At 40.1% G+C, this 21,370-nt stretch overlaps 2 protein-coding genes across 2 annotated transcripts; one reads left to right on the forward strand and one right to left on the reverse strand.

Annotated features, from left to right (window-relative positions):
- The first annotated feature begins 163 nt into the window (after window positions 1–163).
- LOC135101312 (fibroblast growth factor receptor substrate 3-like) lies at window positions 164–5,643 on the forward strand. The gene is made up of 5 exons (XM_064005120.1): window positions 164–597; window positions 1,383–1,505; window positions 2,124–2,407; window positions 3,245–3,379; window positions 3,603–5,643. Exons 2-5 carry the CDS (start codon window positions 1,385–1,387, stop codon window positions 3,666–3,668), a joined length of 606 nt encoding a protein of 201 aa, XP_063861190.1. The 5' UTR covers window positions 164–597; window positions 1,383–1,384; the 3' UTR covers window positions 3,669–5,643.
- Window positions 4,019–19,674, reverse strand: LOC135101313 (sterol carrier protein 2-like). The gene is given in 12 exon segments (XM_064005121.1): window positions 4,019–5,997; window positions 6,695–6,803; window positions 7,048–7,137; window positions 8,329–8,474; window positions 13,583–13,705; window positions 14,026–14,158; window positions 14,451–14,639; window positions 14,641–14,689; window positions 15,137–15,327; window positions 15,729–15,922; window positions 17,309–17,438; window positions 19,464–19,674. Coding segments are annotated over 12 exon segments (1,578 nt in total). The 5' UTR covers window positions 19,509–19,674; the 3' UTR covers window positions 4,019–5,818.
- Between the last annotated feature and the right edge of the window lie 1,696 nt (window positions 19,675–21,370).

Raw genomic sequence — 21,370 nt, forward strand, 5'->3', positions numbered from 1 at the left:
TAGGTTACACACACTCAGTTGATCAAAGAAGCTGATAAAAGCTCGTCGTCTGTGCACGCTGTTACTCGACTGGCAGCTCACGGGAAGTGTCGGCCTATCAAGACACCGCAAGATAAGAAGGAGAGAGGAGTCAAATGAATGCCGTATAGTAGAAGAGCCACCCAGTCTTGTAAGGTGGAGCAACTCGAGCTGTGTACCACTGAGTCGAGTCACCGTCAAGTATTACTGAGTGTTGTCTACGTATGCACAGCTTTTCCTAGGATATGTGCTTCATTAGGCAAATATATAAATGTAATTAAGAAGGCGTTAACTCTTAAAGACCTGCTAACATTTTCATAGAATCCGGGCAACTGAAATAGAAAAGTAATGATCAAAATGCAAATATAGAAATGCAGGTCAAAGCAGCGAATGACATGTGATCAAGTAATGAAGGCGGCTGTGTTATAAGAAACAGGCAGCGCAAGTGAAGAGAAAAGAGAGTGTATAGTGAGTGACATTTCTGTACTCGGTGGCAGTGACGTACTACGTAATATCCGGGAGAGATAAGCCAGCTCGGTGACTTTTAGTTTTTTAGTCTAGAAAACATAACTTCGAAAGGTAAGACATTTTTTTTAAGTAATTTATCCACTGACTGAAACAAAATTATTAGTTCTAGCATTCATGTCACCTGACAATCATATTATCATAGCAACACTGGCTTGATTTTTTTTTTTTTTTTTTTTGCTTCACCATTACCCTACACATGGTGCGTTGTGGGATTTGCTTCTATGCATGACAAAGCAGATACCTTTTGTTGTTGTTGTTGTTGTTTCCTGAAAGCATCACAAATAGTTGCCCGTAGCGAGGTGATCTCAGGGAATTTTGTTATCAGAAAAACTAGATAAATAAAAAAAAATATGAATTTTTTTGCGAATTATTATTATTATTATTATTATTATTTCCCTTCTACAGATTGAGAGAGAGAGAGAGAGAGAGAGAGAGAGAGAGAGAGAGAGAGAGAGAGAGAGAGAGAGAGAGAGAGAGAGAGAGAGAGAGAGAGAGAATGTTCGCAGCAATAACTGATAAAAAAAAAGAAAATAAATAAATAAATCATGAAAACAATCTACTTTTCCAACACTTTACCAAGTCTAACTTGTCACTTGGTAACTGTCAGGTTTAGTTCCTTACTTCCTTTCAGAAGTGGAAACTATATCCGACTTACCATAGCTTTTTTTTTCTTTCTTCTTTTTCGTTCATCTTCAGCATAAAAATTGAATGAATAATCACATATTAAAACGGAGCATATCAAGTAACTGCTCTTGATAGTTAACTGAATAAGGGTCTGTAAGTGTAAGAGCTGGCCGAAAAAAAAAAAAAAAGTGTGATGTTTTATTTTTCCCTAGCCATGTCTTCAGGGGGCGATGAAACATGCAAGAGCGGCTCCCTGCCCTCCAAGAAGTCTCCAAACACTAGCTACCGCAGGGGATATCACAACTCAGACAAACGGTTCCCTATGCCTATTATGGGTAAGTACCCATTAAATGTCCATTGATTGAGTGAATGATGTAATTAATTATCAACATTATATCTAAGGCGCCTTTATTCTACGATTGAGTCTCACGATACTAACGGTATTACTTTTGTTACTGAATAGTTATATTGTTTGTTATTATCGAATCTGTCACGTACTTCCTTGTGTATTCCTGTCTTTCGTTGTTCCAGCGTTTTGAAGACTGTACTGTTCAAGATTTATACATGAATTGTCTAGAAGAACGGCCTCTCGCCCTCATGGTTTCTATCTCTGACACAAAGTTCTCACCATATAATCTAAACCATCTATGTTCACACCAACGTTTAAATATCCAATAACAATCATGTCACTTTACATCCATTTCATCTTGTTCCATAATGTTTTATTAACTTCACCATAGCGGTTGGCCTTCTTTGCTGACGGTTATCATTCATTTGTTCATTAACTTGCTGTGCTTTTTTTTTCAGTTCTTTCAGTTATGTTTAATGAAACAATGAGTGTTGCTCCATGCTTGCTTTCTGTTCAGCTGTTGTGTGTTATTGGTTTCATAAATATATCTGTATGCAATAGCCAGCTTATTAATGTCATTTCTGACGTTACATTGTCATTCCAGAGGAGAGTCAGTTCCTTGTCAGACTGAAAAAGGAAACTCAACAAAAGTTTCAAGTATCAGACGCTGAGGAAGAAGAGGAGGAGGACGAGAAAGAAGCAGCGGCGGGAGAGTTGGTGACTTTCTTGGTGCAGACAGACCGCGTGGTGGTGGTGAGGAGGAAGAGGTCTTGGGGATGGAAGCTGGGCTGCATCAGACGCTATGGCTACTCAGAGTCCGACTTTTATTTTGAGTCTGGTCGGAAAGCAAGAACAGGAGAAGGAGTGTTCACCTTCCTCACAGACAGTGTAGGTCCCACCCGCTAGTGCGCAGCATATGTATTGTAACCGTGTCCTCTCGGTTTGTGTTATGTCCTCTTTCGTGTTGCAGTCTGCTCTACACTGCATTCTTACTATTTGATGCTGCACTACACACACTGTAAACATCTACACAGTGTTAATATATTCCTGGCTCAAAAGAAACAATGTAAAAAAAAAAAAAAAAAAAAAAAAAACAGGTTAGGGATGCCCACCCAGCTGGGGAGAGGGAGTGTTTAGAGTGTATCCTTCCTCCATATTAGTTTATGCAACATTTGCGGTACTGGATTTAACTACCGTATCTTGCTTCCACTATAGCCTCACCTATTCCCCCGTGACATATTAACGGCAGGCCCTTGTCTGTTCCCATTTGTTCCATCCTCAGTTTCAAACCAAAGCTGGCTGTTGTGTCTATGTACACAATACATGGTATTATACATGGTAACTTGTTCTCGTGCCCACGCTCTTGAACCTTCATAATTTTCCGCCATCTGGGTAAGACTTCATTGTTGCTCTTTCACTACATTCATCTGTGCTGTGTATCCCTCACATAACTCCTCTTTCTACATAAACTATTTGACTAACTTCCAAAGTGGAGCATATTTTCATCCATCTCTCTCTTGCCTAAACAATTTTCAATTTCAGTGTTCACTAGCTTTAGTGAACACATCTCTTACTGAAGAATGCCTCTGCTTTTGCAAGTCTGGTGTGTGAGGATCTGAGATGGTATAATTACAATGTAGGCTCTTACGTTTTTTCTTATACACATGTTGAAGTCTTTCCCTTTTAGGCAATCCAGCCTCTAATAGAATTCTTTACTCTGCACAGGGGGAGAGGATTCATTCACGACTCACCATGATGAAAGAATTCTGCCAGTTTGATCTGTACTGCCAGCGAGGCGTGATTCCAGACCTGCTTCTGGTCAATAACCCACCACACAGAGCTGTGAGCCTCAGAGATAAAGTTAGTAATATGTAACATTAAGTTACATGATGGCTAATCACTTGCTATTGTTTGTTGACAATACCAATGGTTAGAAATAATAGCTGTGGTAGTAGCAATAGTAACAGCAGTAACTGTTCTAATATATGAAGAGTAGTTATATATAATATAGGGCCTTGAAAGGCTTCTGAGAGGCAAGAATTTAAAGAATATAATAGGATGATAAAAATTAACCATTTTCCAGAGTGAGAGACATCTCGACAAGAAAGAAAGTGGCCGACGGACTTCCACTGGCTCTCTGCCCTTCTGAAAACATATCCTTCCTCACTTGAGGCAAACAGTGATAATCCAACAATATTTCTTTAAAAGGCCTTGTTTAGGGAGTGACCTTTATGGTACAGTAAACCATGTAACTCACTTTATGCATGCATGTGAGAGGCTAAAAAACTAGGGTTGTGGTGAGTGAGTCATCTAGCACTAACCAACACTATAATGAAGATGAATATCATCTTGCCTATTGTTTGCTGTCACCTGCACCTTTCAAACTTAAATATCAAAAAGGGTGGATATGATATGTTCTTTTTAATGAAGAAACTGCAAATACCTCCCATAGCTATCCCATAAGACAACACTGGATTGTCAAGCATAAGAAACAAAACATTTATAATAACATTTATTTACATATGAAAAATAGTAATAACTATACTGTATGTTAAATGATGTGCTTAATTATTCAGTCTACAAATAAGAAATTTCTTGAATTATATGTATAAACATTCTGAAACAAGTGACAGGTTATCACTTTGCATGCTGAAATAACCTAGTCATTGTCTACAATACATACACACTATTCATATTTGCATTGTTGGCATTGCTGGACACTTCACCTTGATGAAGCTGAGAAGAGACACATAGCATATTACATCATAAGCACCTATCTGCCAACAGCAAGGAAACTAAAAAGACTCGGAAACATATTCTTTTCGATGCTTCAAATAAATCCTTTACTGTTTAGTAGAATAAGGCCAAGGAACTTTAAAAAACAGTAATCAGCAAAAATAAATTGCACCAATAGGTAACCCATGACCTAAAGTACCTGATATGCTAAATATTATGACAATCCCACCAATTTTTGGGCACAAGGTACAGTACTGTAGGTATTTGTGCTAAAACTATACACAAGCATATCATCTTCCTTGATAATCTTTAAAATACAAGTCTGGATGATAAATTCTCAACACTCTCTATTCACTAAATTTGATCTCACAACTAAATGTTTAAAGTGGATCCACAGTGGATGAAAAACTCCAGTGCATAAAAAAAAAAAAAGTTTAATTTCGGAAACTGATGTTCAGACTTGCTTCATTTCCTTCTGTGGGTGATAAAAAAAGATAGCAATTTTGGTAAAGCATTGCATCCCCAAGTCTCTCACCTTACATATACAACAAAATGTGAAACCCAGCATCTCAATTGCACTTTTTATGCTCAGCAGTTTAAGAAACTTAAATGATTCTATTACCTTGAACCCCATGACTTCCCTTTAAATGGGCTGTTGTGATTGGAAGGTTCTCATCTAAGTCTGCTTTCCCATTCAGCATTCTCTTATTCATTCCTCAGTTTTCCTTCTAATACTTTCAGACTCAAAAATTTTTTGTCACAAATCCCTTGAGCTTACTTTCCCAGTCTCAAATTCACATACTAATTTCTCTTGTAATAATGTTCTCATCCCTACTGTCCTCATGTATCCTTCAATTTATCCACTCTATACTACCTTTGATATTAAGATACCCTGAGCAAAATGCTTTCTCAGAGTCTGACTCAAGTTGTCACATTATGACCTTGTCCCTTTCTGACACCTCCAATGAAATAAGAGAATATAGTTGCCCTTCTTTAAGGGGAATCTCAGTTAGGTACACTACAGATAGAGAAAATATTTAAATTCCCATATCTTGGCATTATGTGTAATAATAAAAAATGTTACCAAGATAAAAATAACTACACCATGGTAATACAAAAGGATAAGGAGGGAAGGAATCAGGGTTGGACCAGAATAAATTTTTGGGTGTTGCTCAAGTATTTAATGCAGGAATAAAAAAAAAATAAAATTGATGCACATTACTCATGAGAGACACAGAGGTACACCATATCCTGAGCTCTTCCTTATAGTCAGCCTGCCACACACTAGGCTATGTTTGAGTGACAGACAGTGAGACTCCACTCTGTGCAGGAATGGTGGCAGAAAGTATTGTATTCTCATCTGCAAAGTGTGCTTTTTCTTAATACAGACTTGAGGTGAAGTCTCAGGTCCTCTCATCTCACAGATCATGAAATGTTCATCTTACTAATCCAGAACCAATTTTACAATAAAAATTATAAAAAAATGCTCAGAAAATTGGTGTTGCCCTGGTAACTAGGGCAACACCCCTGGACCCGCCACTGAGAAATTAATCCCATAATGGGTTACAGCTTTGATCGAAGCTGTCCTGCCTGCTTCTGGAACTCCTGGAGCTTCATGGCCAGACCCATGTTGCCTCTGATCTTCAGCTTGCCTTGGAAGAAAGCCTTCTGGGCATTCAGCTTGCCCTCCATCAGGTCCACAAGATCTCCATCACTCATGGTAATTGTCACATCAGGCTTCCCTGCAGGAGTGTCAAAGTCACCTATATTGCAAATCAAAAAGAACCTACAAACATATGTTCAAGAGTTTATAGATATTTGTATTATACCTTGGGCCACAAAAAAATGGGGAACAAAATTCTCAAGTTAATTATTGCTATCTATTTCTTCTATCAATTTATGTCAATTTATAAGTAAATCAGGCAAAATGAGATGCAGAACGTTGTAATTTAATGTGCTTGCAATAGAATTTTAGCAATTATATAAAGGAAACATGCTCAGAAAACTTGTATAAAAAAATAATTTTAAAATAAACCTGATAATGAATATACAGATAATCAAATCAGTATTCAATGATCCATCACTTAACAGACAGACGATGTAGTAAGGATGAGGTTTTCAAGCTGGCCAAATGGATGGAAGATGATAAGGATGTTGTAGATGAACAGTGTGAGAGGACTGGTGAAGGAATGTCAGTGACTGGCAATACAATCATACAAAGGGTTCGAAAAGGCCATTATAATGAGCTATCAAATGTATATAGCTTGAGTGAGCCAGAGGAGATCACAGAGGAGGCAGCAGAGCCAGTCACTGACCCATGGCTCTTGCTTACTGTTGAGCTTCAAGGTAAAGTGCAGTAAAGATGCATTCTCAATCTGCGAGTCACACAGGACAGATAGATGAAAAATACAACCATTGTCTCACATCAGACTCCATCACCTGTGCCATTATAGGTCACTGATCCTGAACCATTCTTGGCGTCCACAATCCACTTTCCCTCACGGCCTCCTGGTCCACCTTTCACTTGGAAGCAGTACACACCCTTCACCTGAAGAACACCATCACTTTCATTATTAGAGTGGACAATTTCTTTTGCCTTTAAATGTATAAGAAATACTTTTGTACAACAATGAGTCAACTCCAAAGGATAGATTACTTTTAAATTCAAAAGAACAGAAGGTAATTAGTTGTCTATTGATATATTAACACACGCTATCTAGTTCCTGAATCACACCCACTGCCTTGGTGAAAGAAAGAAGTGTCAACAAAAGATACAAACTACTAAACCTCACCTTCCCAACAAGGGCGGGTCCATCTTCCTTCAGGGCTTTCTCAATTGCCGAAAAGATTGCAGCACTTTTGAAGTCTTCAGATGATGTGGCCTATTGCTACAATTCTGTCAATACAGTGTTGCTTTTAGAATACAAACATAGGTACCCCTAAATCAAGTGACAAAGCATTAATAAAAGGAATCACTACTAGTAAGACTCCTACTAAAGTTGCTCTCTACCACTCATAACAGGCCAACTTTTACTTTGTGTGAGAGAGAGAGAGAGAGAGAGAGAGAGAGAGAGAGAGAGAGAGAGAGAGAGAGAGAGAGAAGAGGAGAGAGAGAGAGAGAGAGAGAGAGAAGAGAGAGAGAGAGAGAGAGAGAGAGAGAGAGGAGAGAAGAGGAGAGAGAGAGAGAGAGAGAGAGAGAGAGAGAGAGAGAGAGAGAGGAGAGAGAGAGAGGAGAGAGGTGAAGGGGATGGTTGTTACAATAGGTACTACAGTATGATCGTATTGCTATCCCCAAAACAGTTGTTCCAGCCATCACCTGCTTTGTGCCAACCATTCTGTAACATTACATATCGTCTCACACAAAATGATACCAGCAGCTCCTGTTACTGGTCGAGTGGGTGCAAGTTGTTGTTGAGCAAGCAAGATTGTTAATGAGAAGGGGAAGGACCCAGAGGTCAGGGCGAGGGCCAAGACGAGGCATAGTCAGTGAATTTCTTGTATGGCCAGAGTTGATGTAAGGGGATGAAGGATGTGTGTTATGACATGATACTGATACGAGGCTGACTTTGTCACCGTCTTTAATGGATAATGTATGGGCAGTGTAGGGACCCAGGAAGTAATTGAGTTAATGAGGACACCTGTGCAGGGAGGAGACGTGTTGCTGCAGGGAAAAAGAAGTAGATAGAAATGCTTAGAACACCTGTGTGTTACTTAATGATTGCCCCAAGACCCAAATCATGTAAGTTTAACAACTGTAAGAATACATTATTCTGTAAGTAAAGTGTAGAATCATACCTGTGTTACACAACTTATACATATAGAGTATTGTCTATACCATTAATGTAGGTCTTCAGGTTTTGACCAAATATATTAAACGATTTGCATCATCGTGTGGGTCTGAAATAACCTTTGTAGCCTTCTGGTGGTAATAAGCTTGATGGTCTGATAGATAAGGTCCTGGAAATCAGATAAAATCACATCAAACTACTCAATGCACTTCCTATGACATGTACGACTGAATGCATGTTCTGTTCACTGTGCAACCTTAAAATTTACTCACTTCTGGTCATTGCCTCTGAAGCCCATTCTGTACAGAGTGACCAACAGCTGCTCCACCCCAAGCCTAGGTTGTGTTGTAGGGCAATTTTTGCTCCTGGAACCTGTCGCTTGCCTGCTTCTCCTCGCAGCTGCCAACACAACTCACTACACTGAGCAAGACCTGCAAAGGAAGGAAGAATTAGCTCATCACCATAATTTTGGAAGCACATTTCACACCATTTCACCTCTTGAGCTTTACCGTCCTTCTCAAAGACCATTACCCACTGAACCCCATTATTAGTGGTCTCTAGATAATTCTTTGTGCACTATTTTAAGACATTGACAACTCAAAACCAATTCTAGGGTTAATCTGTAGTTGTTGCAAACTATTCACTACCATTACCCTTAAATCCTACACTACTTTTTGGTCAATTATCTGGTTTCAATTTTCAGTTCCACCTGTAGCAGCCACTCATCTATTTATTGTCCAGATTATCACCCTACCCCTTCCCCATTCACAAAGGGTCTTCCAGGGAGGGCCCTTCCTTTCTAAGGTATTGACAGGCACTCTCCTCTATTTGTGTGTGAAAGGGTGCTCCTTATAGTACTGGTACTAATGTAAATCACACAAACTTTGAAAACTTGAGAATTAATGCATTTTCCATGTACTGAAATGTAGATAAACATTGTGATTCATATTTATATAAACAATGATATGGTTAAATACACGACATTTAGCAGAAAATACCAAGCGAGTCCTTCTGCCGGTGGACATGGGGATGTTTTCAAATGAAGCCCACCAACCTCCAGTTTCACAACAGCCACATCAGTATAAAGCAGTGTATTCACTTCACCTAGGTAGAGTTGGCTGTGAACACAGGTAATGAGCAGCTCCCAAGCACTGGGAAGCACTGCTCCCAAGCTATGAGATTGTGTTATTTTCTTAAAACACAATAGTAAAGCATACAGCCAAACCATTATACCAGGATCAGTGAGGGAGGTGTTCTTGCCAGCCACCACCACCCTGGGAATTTCTGGGCATCATTTCACAACAACCAAAGAAAAAAGCACACAAACAATGCAAATTAATATTCTAAAAATGAAATAGAAACCCATTAAACCATGGATGGGCAAAAAGATATAGAAAACCCTGCAATTAACAGCTGAGCTGAAGGAAAATGTGGATTCTCCCTTCCTGTGGCTGGAAGGAGAGGAAGGGCAGGGGAACCCAGGACTGGCTGGTGACAGCTCTGCCTGGGACAAATGAGGATCGCTTTGCACTTAATACAGTGAAAAGTAATGCTTCCTGCAAGGTATGATGTTTCATATGATACCTAGAAAGTCTTATCTGATCTAATCTGAACTAATTACCAATACAATAAGAAAGAAAACAATGAAGTGTGGCATGAAATAAGTGAAGTGGTTAGTGAAGGGTGGTGCTGGGCTGCTCTTCCAGAAAGAGTGCCATTTATTCCTTTTTCTTCCACTTTACTCCTCCATGCACTGTGCGAGGAGCCTCCTTGAGAAAGACGATGCCATTCAGTACACAAAAGGTAGGATGGGAAGAGATTATTTGATAATCTGACCATTAGGGCTCAATAAAACCAATTCCTTTGCATCCAAATAACAATCTTTTCTAGCCCAACAATCATAAAAAATTGCTGTTTTCTCCCTTAAAAACTAGTCTAAGAGTTTTTGACTATAATTTTTTTTTCTGAAATAAACATGACTTTATTGTATTGATAGTCTTTCTCAACATGATTATAGCTGTTTTTCCCTTACAAACTTGCCAAGAATTCAACCATGTCCTCTCCTGAAGTAAACATGACTCCACTGCACTGACAGTCATTCTCAACCTAATTATACTCTACTACACTTACTCTACTACACTATTAATAATTTGCCTTGGTGCTCCAAAGGGGCTCCACCTCAGGTCTTTGCAGTTGTAAGCTGACTGTGCTAGCCACTATATTACAGTGTGTGTGTGTGTGTGTGTGTGTGTGTGTGTGTGTGTGTGTGTGTGTGTGTGTGTGTGTGTGTGTGTGTGTGGCTGCAACCTACCTGTGTGAAAGCTTTGGCACACTGAGAGGAAAGAGAGCTCATCTGTATGCCTTGTCATGCTTACATTCTTATCACAAGATTACAAGACAAGAGGTTACCACTGATAGTTTATAAGTCATGTGTGTGTGTGTGTGTGTGTGTGTGTGTGTGTGTGTGTGTGTGTGTGTGTGTGTGTGTGTGTGTGTGTGTGTGTGTGTGTGTGTGTGTGTGTGTGTGTGTGTGTGTGTGTGTGTGTGTGTGTGTGTGAATATATGAATTAACATTCAGCATTAAACAGCAGACTGGGTTTACTGATAGGGAGTACTAACAATATGTGCTTCCTTTACCTTACAAAATATTTTCCTTAAAATGCTCACATTCTACATGAATATAGGGTGGAGAGAGAGAGAGAGAGAGAGAGAGAGAGAGAGAGAGAGAGAGAGAGAGAGAGAGAGAGAGAGAGAGAGAGAGAGAGAGAGAGAGAGAGAGAGAGAGAGAGAGAGAGAGAGAGAGAGAGAGAGAGAAAATGATCTTAGTGTGACTGATACATGCCATGATTAATATGACTAAGTATACACTAAGTAAATATTAATATATGAACATAAGGTCAACAGTATTAAATATACAAAGATATTGTGTTGTTAAATTCTTGACATAACATACTTTAAAGTTATTCATGTTTTTAAATCCTCCTTCTGGTTGTTATCATAACTTTTAGACTGCATCTGTCTATCTATTTTCAATGTTAAACCTTATCTAGTGACCTTTCTACATCAACAGCTCTTGATAAAAAACTCCTTCCCAGCACACTTGGAGTGAAAGCTGACTGTGCTGCAGGCATTCAGTGTGGAATCCGACTGAAATGTAGGCATTCAGGGAGTGGAATCTGAAATGCAGGCATTCAGGGTGTGGAGACTGAGCTGGAGTTGAGTGAAATAGCTGGCTGGAGTCAGTCACTAAAAATATCCCAGACTCCAACTCCTCTACAATTTAGCAAACATTCTTGTGGGATCTAATCTCAAGCAAGAAATCAGTGATGTTTTTTGTGGGAATATTGACAATGTAGATCTTTTCTTTTTCTTTTAATATATTTCATCCCCAATTTAAGTTAGGCCAGATCAGGTTAAGAGGGTCAAAGGAGGGGCAGTCCCTTTTAGATTAGGTTATGGAGTCAAGGGTGGGGTGCAGCCTCCCATTAGGTTAGGTTTGGGAGCCCATAATTTTGTCATTTGTTCCCCAAGCCCAAAAAGTTCCAAAATAGAATAACTTCTGTAAACTTTTCTATGCGCCCAAAGTTCACTATTTCTTCTGCTCCCCACCCAAATATATATATATATATATATATATATATATATATATATATATATATATATATATATATATATATATATATATATATATATCAGATGCTATTGATAAGATTTACCCAGACACAAGTGGGGCTGCAAGCAAGGTGGGAAGAAGCATCCCCCTGTAAGAGTTGGATGGCCGGCACAGTCACAAAACTTTATGCAATTTAAACGGTATGAGAATTAATATATCAAAGAACAGATACGGCAAATGCGCCGCTGAGAATGCTGGGAAGAGGCGTCCCTTCCTGGCCTCGCCTCTGTACTGTCACTAGGCAATCAGTGTAGTCAAACTAAGTCATCTCGTCAGGACAGTGTGAGTGACCTTTGCACTGGCTCAGGCGGGCTCGCTTCCCTCGCCTCTCCACACGCTTCCCCTCCAGATAACACATCTCGCTTAGCATAATTAACCTTTTTTTAGGATGATAAGATCCCTCAGTGTGGCTCAACGTAAAATGTCCTCCCTCCTTGCCAGTCCGTCAGCGCGGAATCGAAAGACGGCCACAAATTGACGTCAGTCTCTAGGCCTCGAGTCTTGTAGGAAAGTTCGGTCTTCTCAACGGTACTTCAAACTTTGGCTTTTCATATTATTTAGTTGCCTTTTTCTTCCCATTCTGATTTTTCGTGTGTGGTGTGCGTGTGTGTGTCTATATATATATATATATATATATATATATATATATATATATATATATATATATATATATATATATATATATATATATATATATATATATATATATTAATTCTTCTATCATATTTTTTCTTTTATCAACTATTTCTCTCTCCAAAAAATTGAGGTAATTGTATTTTCCAGATAGGATGCTGTGTGCTTCTCAGTCTGTTCTTTTTTGACAATGTTATTACTTACTCAGTGCATATACTTACAGTTCTCTTATATCAGTGTACTATGTTATTATGCTTATTTCATGTAAAGGAGGAGGAAATATACAGGCGTCTTATTTACTATAGAATCTAACAAGCTTGTGAAAATGTACTTATTTCAGTGAGCTTATCAATGGAGGTAAAACAAAAGAAACACAATATTATATAACACAGTAATGATTTGGAGGCTACACACACACACACACACACACACACACACACACACACACACACACACTGAAAAAAAAAAATTGAGAGAGAGAGAGAGAGAGAGAGAGAGAGAGAGAGAGAGAGAGAGAGAGAGAGAGAGAGAGAGAGAGAGAGAGAGAGAGAGAGAGAGAGAGAGAGAGAGAGAGAGAGAGAGAGAGAGAGAGAGAGAGAGAGAGAGAGAGTACCCTTTGGGCACACATCAGGTAAAGAAAATGAAGCGTTCATCTGAGAAAGGTAGATTGTAATGTTTGTGCAGCTGAGTTCACTTTAGTTTTGGTCACTGTTTGCTTGACTACACCATTGGCCCACTCACTCACAACTACACAAGCAACATGACAGGTGAATGATAAATTAGTAATAGTAAGCAATATATAAGAACCAGTCCTAATTGTTTTTTTCACATTGGGGTATAATAGGGCGGGCCACAAGATTATCCCTTTCCACCAGGGGCTACGGATGTAAATGATGTGTGTATGAGTGTGTGGTGCTTTGTCTAGGGCACCATCTTTAAGATTGCTGGCCAAGTATATAGATTAATAGATTTTGTAGAGTATGTTTCCTATATTTGGTTTCACTGACATGACTGAAACATAATTCTAAGGTATGTGACTAAGTACTGGAAATGACTACTTGAGTATGGAAATGAAGCTCTGTACTCTGCTGAGGTGAAATACTGTTTGAGTATTTGTAAGAGAATTTAACTACAAAAACCTTATGTCTCCAGAAGATTCAAAGCACAATAATGTCATCTTCTTCAGATCCTTGTGAAGATAAAAATAGAATAAATAATAATGTACATACATACCTGTGGCTCCGAGAGGATGGCCCTTGGAGATGAGTCCTCCAGAGGGGTTCACTACATACTTCCCTCCATACGTGTTGTTTCCAGAGTCAATGAAGTGGCCGGCCTCTCCCTCCCCACACAGTCCTGCAACACACAACAGTTGGGGTTACAGTATCTTCTTGGTGACTCAAAACCTTGCCTTACTCTACTTGTATCTCTCTCTCTTTCATGTACACACACCCACAAACATACACTCACAAGAAATATTGATATTTGGATATACTATAAGTGAAAGGCAAGGTATGTACACCAATAACTGGGAAAAATAGACAAATACAGTTATGGTGTAACTCAGGGGCTGTATACAACAACACAAACTCTATTTATTCCAGTTCTCTCCCTCTCTCCTCTCTCTCATTCATAATTAAGCCTGCTTCCTTGCTTCCTATCTAGTTTCAACTCACCAAGAGCCTCATAAGTGATGAGCTCATTAGCTGAGAAGCAGTCATGCAGCTCCACCACGTCCACATCTGCAGGGGTCAGTCCAGCTGCTGTGAAGACTTGATTTGCTGCTGCCTTGGTCATGTCATATCCAACCTGAACACAGCAATGGTCAGGCTCTCACACAATGCCATACAGATAAAATGAATGACATTTCTACTCTTCCTGATGAGGGAAAGTTTAAATTCTAATGAATGTAGTCAATGAAACACTCAAGATTTTAAGAACATAAGAAAGAACAAGAAAAATAAGGGAAACTGTAAGAAGTCATCAGGCCTGCATGTGGTAGTCCCCTGCATAAAACATACCTACCTATTTCCACCTACATTCCTCATCAAAAATTTTATCTAATTTTCTTTTAAACCTCCTTAATGATTCAGACACTCACAATCTTCATTGCACTTTGATCATTGAAAGTGGAATCAAAGTCAGTGGTCATTTCCATGGCCACGATCTCCACCGCTTGGTTCTGGAGGCCATGAGCAATGACAAAGTCCTCGCTGGCCAGCACTGCTGCTCCTGCCCCATCAGAGGTGGGGCAGCACTGCAGCTTGGTCAGTGGCCCCACCACTTTGGGGGGAGTTGATGATCTGTTCCAAGCTATATTCTTCCTGGAACTGAGAATACCTGGTGAAGAGAAGCACAGATGACAAATGGAGGGACATGTTAGTCACAGTGAATACATTCAGTATGCCAGGGAGGAGGAGGAGGAGGAGGAGGAGGAGGAGGAGGAGGAGGAGGAGGAGGAGGAGGAGGAGGAGGAGGAGGAGGAGGAGGAGGAGGAGGAGGAGGAGGAGGAGGAGGAGAGAGAGAGAGAGAGAGAGAGAGAGAGAGAGAGAGAGAGAGAGGAGAGAGAGAGAGAGAGAGAGAGAGAGGGAGAGAGAGAGAGAGAGAGAGAGAGAGAGATGAGAGAGAGGAGAGAGAGAGAGAGGAGAAGAGAGAGAGACGAGAGAGAGAGAGAGAGAATGAGTGTGCCAGGATGAGGTGCACAGAAATTATCAGACTACACTATACAAGTCTTCAGTATCTTCATATTTTAGTGTGGATGTGTATAAGCTGAGAAGGAAGACTCACGGATTGTTGGTGGAGTGCCGGTGGTTCTTGTGAGCAATCTTGGCCAGGTGGAGTGGAGTGGTGCCGTACTTATTCATGTGCTCCACACCAGCATTGCCGAACAGCTGGGGAGCCATTGGAGCTGCCTCCAGCTCCGCCACCTCACTCAGAGCCATCACATGCTTCTCTATCGGGTTCTCTCGGTCATTGTACTGCCGGGAGAAGTGTACACCTGATGTTGATCAACCCAGTGTGTTGCTTCACCCTCAGAACTGTGAGCTATTCACTTTAGCCACTCACACTGTACATCACATCTTGAAAAGCCATTTCATGTAAAACAGAACTCTTTTATTGACTCCCACTCACATACCAAAATGGAAGTCTAGAATCATATCCCTCTAAAACCACATTTCTCATAAACTCACTCTAATTTTATATAAAACAAAACTCTTTATTAACTCCCATTCACATACCAAAGTGGAAGGCTAGAATCATATCACTCTAAAACACATTTCTCATAAGCTCATGTTAACCAACAGACCAAAAGTTAACAAACCTACAACCTGCATGTCAGAAGCGTGTGCTGAACCCGTGAGTAGCAGCTCTAAGTTACCTTGGAGGTGAGGGAGCCTCGCTCCATCTTCTCAAAGCCCAGGGCCAGCACACACTTGGCCAGCCCTCCCTGGATGAGGTTACGAGCCATGTACAGAGCCGTGGAGCCAGTGGAGCAGTTGTTGTTCACATTGTAGATAGGGATGCCTGTCATGCCCACTTCGTAGAGGGCACGCTGACCACAAGTGGAGTCTCCTGCAAGATCAGTATTATATCAATCTAGCAAGATCAGTATTATATCAATCTATTTGTCCATTTAGGGCTTAGTATTATAAGATTTAGTGCATTCAGCTCAAAGTCAAGGGGACCAAGGTTGAAATCTCAGGTTAGACAGGCAATCTGTTCTTGTCTCCTTCCTGCTGTAACCTCTCTCCACTTTTTTTTTATGTAGGAGGGACATTGGTCATGGGCAACAAAAATCCCTCCCCCCCCCCAAAAAAAAAAGCCTACTGAGATGCCAGTCCCATCATAGGGTCAAATATTAAAGGATAAGTGTCTTGAAACCTCCTTCTTGAAGGAATTCAAGTCATAAGAAGGTGGAAATACAGAAGCAGGCAGGGAGTTCCAGAGAAAGGGATGAATGATTGAGAATACTGGTTAACTCTTGCATTAGAGAGGTGGACAGAATAGGGGTGAGAGAAAGAAGAAAGTCTTGTGCAGCGAGGCCGCAGGAGGAGGGGAAGCATGCAGTTAGCAAGATCAGAAGAGCAGTTAGCATGAAAATAGTGGTAGAAGACAGCTAGAGATGCAACACTGTGGCAATGAGAGAGAGAGAGGCTAAAGACAGTCAGTTAGAGGAGAGGAGTTGATGAGACAAAAAGCTTTTGATTCCACCCTGTCTAGAAGTGCAATATGAGTGGAACCCTCCCAGACATGGTAATGAATAAGCATGGGATGTAAACCAAAGAGTACATACCTTTTGCCTTTACCTCTTCTTCATGCTTTTAGCTGCCCAAAATGGAATGATATAAACCACTGTTTGCAAAAAAATTTATTTAAATAATGACAATGACAATGACACACACACACACACACACACACACAAGAACATAAGAAAACAAGGGAAGCTGGAAGAAGCCATGGCCTACATGTGACAGTCCCTGCATGTAGCATACCTACGTATTTCCAGCAGTCATCCTCATCCATAAATCTGTCTAATTTTCCTTTAAAGCTTCCAAATGACCCAGTGCTGACAACCTGATTATTGAGTCTATTCCATTCATCTACCACTCCATTTGAGAACCAATTCCTTCCGCACACACACACACACATACACACACACACACACACACACACACACACACATACACAGACATCAATACACTGCCTTGCAAGGACAGGGGTGTTGGTCTTCTACTTCTGCCAGGCAGCAAAGCCTCATCTTGATCTAAGTCTGTACCTACTCTCTGCAGGTGAAGAGGGGACGGATGCAGCAGAGGAGACAAGGCCAAACTGGGTGGCTGAGGTTTCAAATCTTGCATGTCTACTAACCACGATATCCACCTTTTTACACACAGGTATGTTAAGGTCTTGCTACAGCCACATCTGTAAACACCAATCATGTTGTCTGACGGCACTCACCATACACATAGCCAACTGTTGCTTGCTCCACTTCACTGTACGACACCTTGGCATCCTTGAGGGCTTTCCCGACTGCTTCCTTCACCATAGCCGGGTACGAGAAGTCCTTGCGTCTCCCAGGCTTCTCAAACTGCAAGTCATGGTGATACTGCTGAACTGCATGCCTAGGAATTCATTTGTTTGTTATGCACATGAGAAGAAGAAAAACCCACAACTCTCTCAAAAAAATAAACCTGTTTATTAAATACAGCACAGTAAAACAATGAACACTTTTCTGGTGATTTTCATTGTCCTATGGTCTATTATTGTTACTCCTGTGTCTTGTGTTTGTCATACATGTGTTTTTTTGAAGGTAAGTAATGCAGTTGTAGCAGTCACACATTACATTTCCAACACAGCAAAGTATGTGAATTTTTTAATAATTCCTTGAGGTGTACATAAAGATACTAAATGGGACCTTCATTTTATGCCAATTCATATACATTTTTATGACATACAAGGGAATCAGACCAAGGACAAAAACACCAGAAAAAAAATGTCCCACTAATTGCTTCTCCCATTCCTTGGGGAAGACTTTGTGGGCAGTGTAAACATATCCACGTGTCTCTGCTTACACATTTCTTGTACTGGATCAGATGAATTTGAGTATTCCAGTTTGTTGGTTCTGTGCTGCGTCAGTCATCAGACTTGGGCCCCTTTCACTTGATGTCACTGGTGGCCGCCACCAGTGGTTACTCTAGTGTGAAAGGATTACGGAATTGCAAGCAACCAGTGACCACCATTGACTCATGCCATCGTTTCTCATGCTTATCAGTTGAAAGAATGGCATCAAAGGAGGAGCTGCTTGTCTTTGCTTTGCTGACCAGGAGAAAGGGGAGACACTCTCAAAAGAGAAAAATACATGTGCATCAGATTCTGTCATCTAAAATGGACAGAGATCTACATTGTAAAAGTGTGATTTATGTGCTCATAAAAAGGAATTCTTTAATGTCTTTCATATGAGAAAGCCTTCATTCATCAGGAGCAATACCACAAACTGCTGGGTGTTTTCCTGTTTCATAAATAGGGCTTTCTGTGTTTGGCTTTCATATTCTCCTCCAATATCTTTGATATGCTTTTCTTGCCCTCTATTGCTAATGTCTGGCTCTCTCAAAATCTGGGTCAACACAGAAGTGATGGATTATGGTGACAGTGGTGTCACTTGTTGACTCTATATGAAAGCTTCCATTTGAAATAATGCCCAACAGTGAGTGGCAGACACTGCGGGTGATGGCCACTGGTTGCAAGGGTGCACCATTGTTGGTGGCAGTTACTCATCCGGGCAACTGAAGGCTTCATGGGAAAGGCTCCACTGCAAACTGTGGGAAGCAACTAGTGGCTGTCACCAGTCACCTTGTGTGAATCAGGCCTTGTCAATAAGATCCATGGCATTTACTACTGATCCACATGTGTGCCTGCTTCCATATTCGTCTGTGTCTTGTGCTTACCACGTACGTGTTTTTAAAATGGTAAGTAATGCAGTTGTAGCAGTCACATAGTTTTCAGGTGATGTGTTCCATTTCTTGATTCCTCTGTGTGTGAAAGTATGGTGGGTTTGTGTTTTGTTGTGTCTTGGTTTGTGCATCAGTTTGCAGTGGCCTCTCTATACAGTTGCATTTTCACATTCTATAGATTCAGTATCAACCAAAACTGCTCCAAAACTACCTCAGCTTGGTCAGAGAAGGCAGCAGACATGTGTCAATGAGTGTCCCAGCAGAGGTTTAATCCCCAGAGAAAGCCTCCTGTGACTAATTTATTATCCTGCATTGTGATACATTTTTCAGTGTTTTCATGATTCTCTGAGGCAAGTCACCATAAGAACATAAGAAAACAAGGGAACATGCAAGAAGCCATCAGGCCTAGACATGCCAATCCCTACATGAAACATACCTAAACATATTTCCATCTATCATCCCCATCCATAAAGCTCTCTTAAAGCATCCTAATGACTCGGCACTAACAACCTCCTGCTGATTTTATTCCATTCATCCATCACTGATTAAGAATCAAAAGCCATCACTCTCACAATTGGAAGCTGTAGCAGTGAGTGGCGATAACACTGATCAAGATAAGCACAGTGAGCAGTCAAGTTTTCATCAATAATGTAACATCTTACCTTGGTCATTCCCACGCCAACCACGAAAACTCTCTTGCTGCTCATTTTGGAGGTAAACAGTAGTAAAGAAGTAAACAGCAGTTGTGAGGGAGACGTGTGGGGGTGACAGCTGCAGTGAGTGGAGGTTGTGAGGGGCTGGTTGAAACTGAGAGAGGCGAGGCAGATGGCAGGGACAGGCGAGAGGTGAGAGTGAGAAGCTCTCGTGTTTACCTCAATCAGCTGACCCTTGCTCCTTGGAGTTGCCGCTTCACCATTATTCAACTATCTCGCTACATTATTATATTCTTCTGAGTTAATTTAATAGTGTAAGAAAGCCTGCAGGATGTTTAGTGGCAGATTCTATTAGTGAGGTTGTGTTTGTGCTATTTGAAAAGATATATATATATATATATATATATATATATATATATATATATATATATATATATATATATATATATATATATATATATATATATATATATATATATATATATATATATATATATATATATATATATATATATATATATATATATATATATGTATGTATAGATTTTTTGTTGTTGTCATCTTGTTATCTATCTTATCTGAAATAATTTGTTCCTGATTACTGACAGAATTTTACATAAGTGGTATTGGCAGAAGTGACAATATGATGACCTTTATGTAATATGTAGAATATTGTTATTTTTTTTTTATCTAGAATGACTCTCTCTCTCTCTCTCTCTCTCTCTCTCTCTCTCTCTCTCTCTCTCTCTCTCTCTTATGAACATGTAATACTACTGTTACTATTACTACTGCTACTATTGCTGCTATTACTACTGCTGCTACTACTACTACTACTACTACTACTACTACTACTACTAATAATAATAATAATAATAATAATAATAATAATAATAATAACAATTAATAATAAGAATAAGAAAAGAAAAATAAGAATAAAAAATAAGAATGAGAATGATAATAATAAGAGCAAGAAGGAGAAGAAGAAGAAGAAGAAGAAGAAGAAGAAGAAGAAGAAGAAGAAGAAGAAGAAGAAGAAGAAGTACAACAACAACAACAACAACAACAATAATACTTTATTATTATTATTATCATTGTTGTTGTTGTTGTTGTTGTTGTTGTTGTTGTTGTTGTTGTTGTTGTTATCATTATTATTATCATTATTTCAACACTGAATAAATACAAAAAATCATTAAAATAAAAAAAAGTTAAAAGAATGCACTCGCGTGACTTGGCAAATTCTCGCCATAAAGTACACAACTAAAGTACACAATAAAGTCACCAAATCGTCAGCGACTTCTGCTGTTGCCCCTAACAGCGGCGCCCTCCTGCGTTTCCCCGCGGTGCCCACTCCAGGAGGCGAGGATGGGGCATGAGGCGCTCCACACGTAAGTGTCCCGGGGGAGGTGAGACAGGTAGAACAGTGGCAGGTCGGCTAAGGAGAGCACACGGTGGGGCTGATGAGCTGAAGGGACAGGTAGAACGGGGGTCAGGTGGACTGTGGGGAGGGCCGGACAGACGCCGCTTCCTCATTCTTTTATTAAAGGTCTGTTTTTTTTTTTTTTTTTTCTTCAGTGTATATTCCCGGGGCGGAAACCCGTGCTCCGCGCTTACCTCAAATTTCTGGCAGAACTTTCCGCCACGAGAGGCTGTTATTGCGCATTGGTCAGCCTTTGGCGTGAGAATGGACGCTTCATTAAGAAATGGGGTATTCTTTCACGGATAAATTCAGGATCTAAGTCTTATTAATTTTAATAATTGGTAAAGTTTTTAAGGTAACGTTTGTTAGCTCGCCACAGTGTGAGGGTGGCGTGTGTGTGCTGTGGGCGTGTGTGGTGTTTTGGACAGGCCACCTTCTGGCAAGTCATCCTTAGTTTACGATACTACTGTATATAGTGGTGATGGGAGATGTGTTTGGA

The sequence above is a fragment of the Scylla paramamosain genome, chromosome 6 (genome assembly GCF_035594125.1).
Source record: "Scylla paramamosain isolate STU-SP2022 chromosome 6, ASM3559412v1, whole genome shotgun sequence".
Lineage (NCBI taxonomy): Eukaryota > Metazoa > Arthropoda > Malacostraca > Decapoda > Portunidae > Scylla > Scylla paramamosain.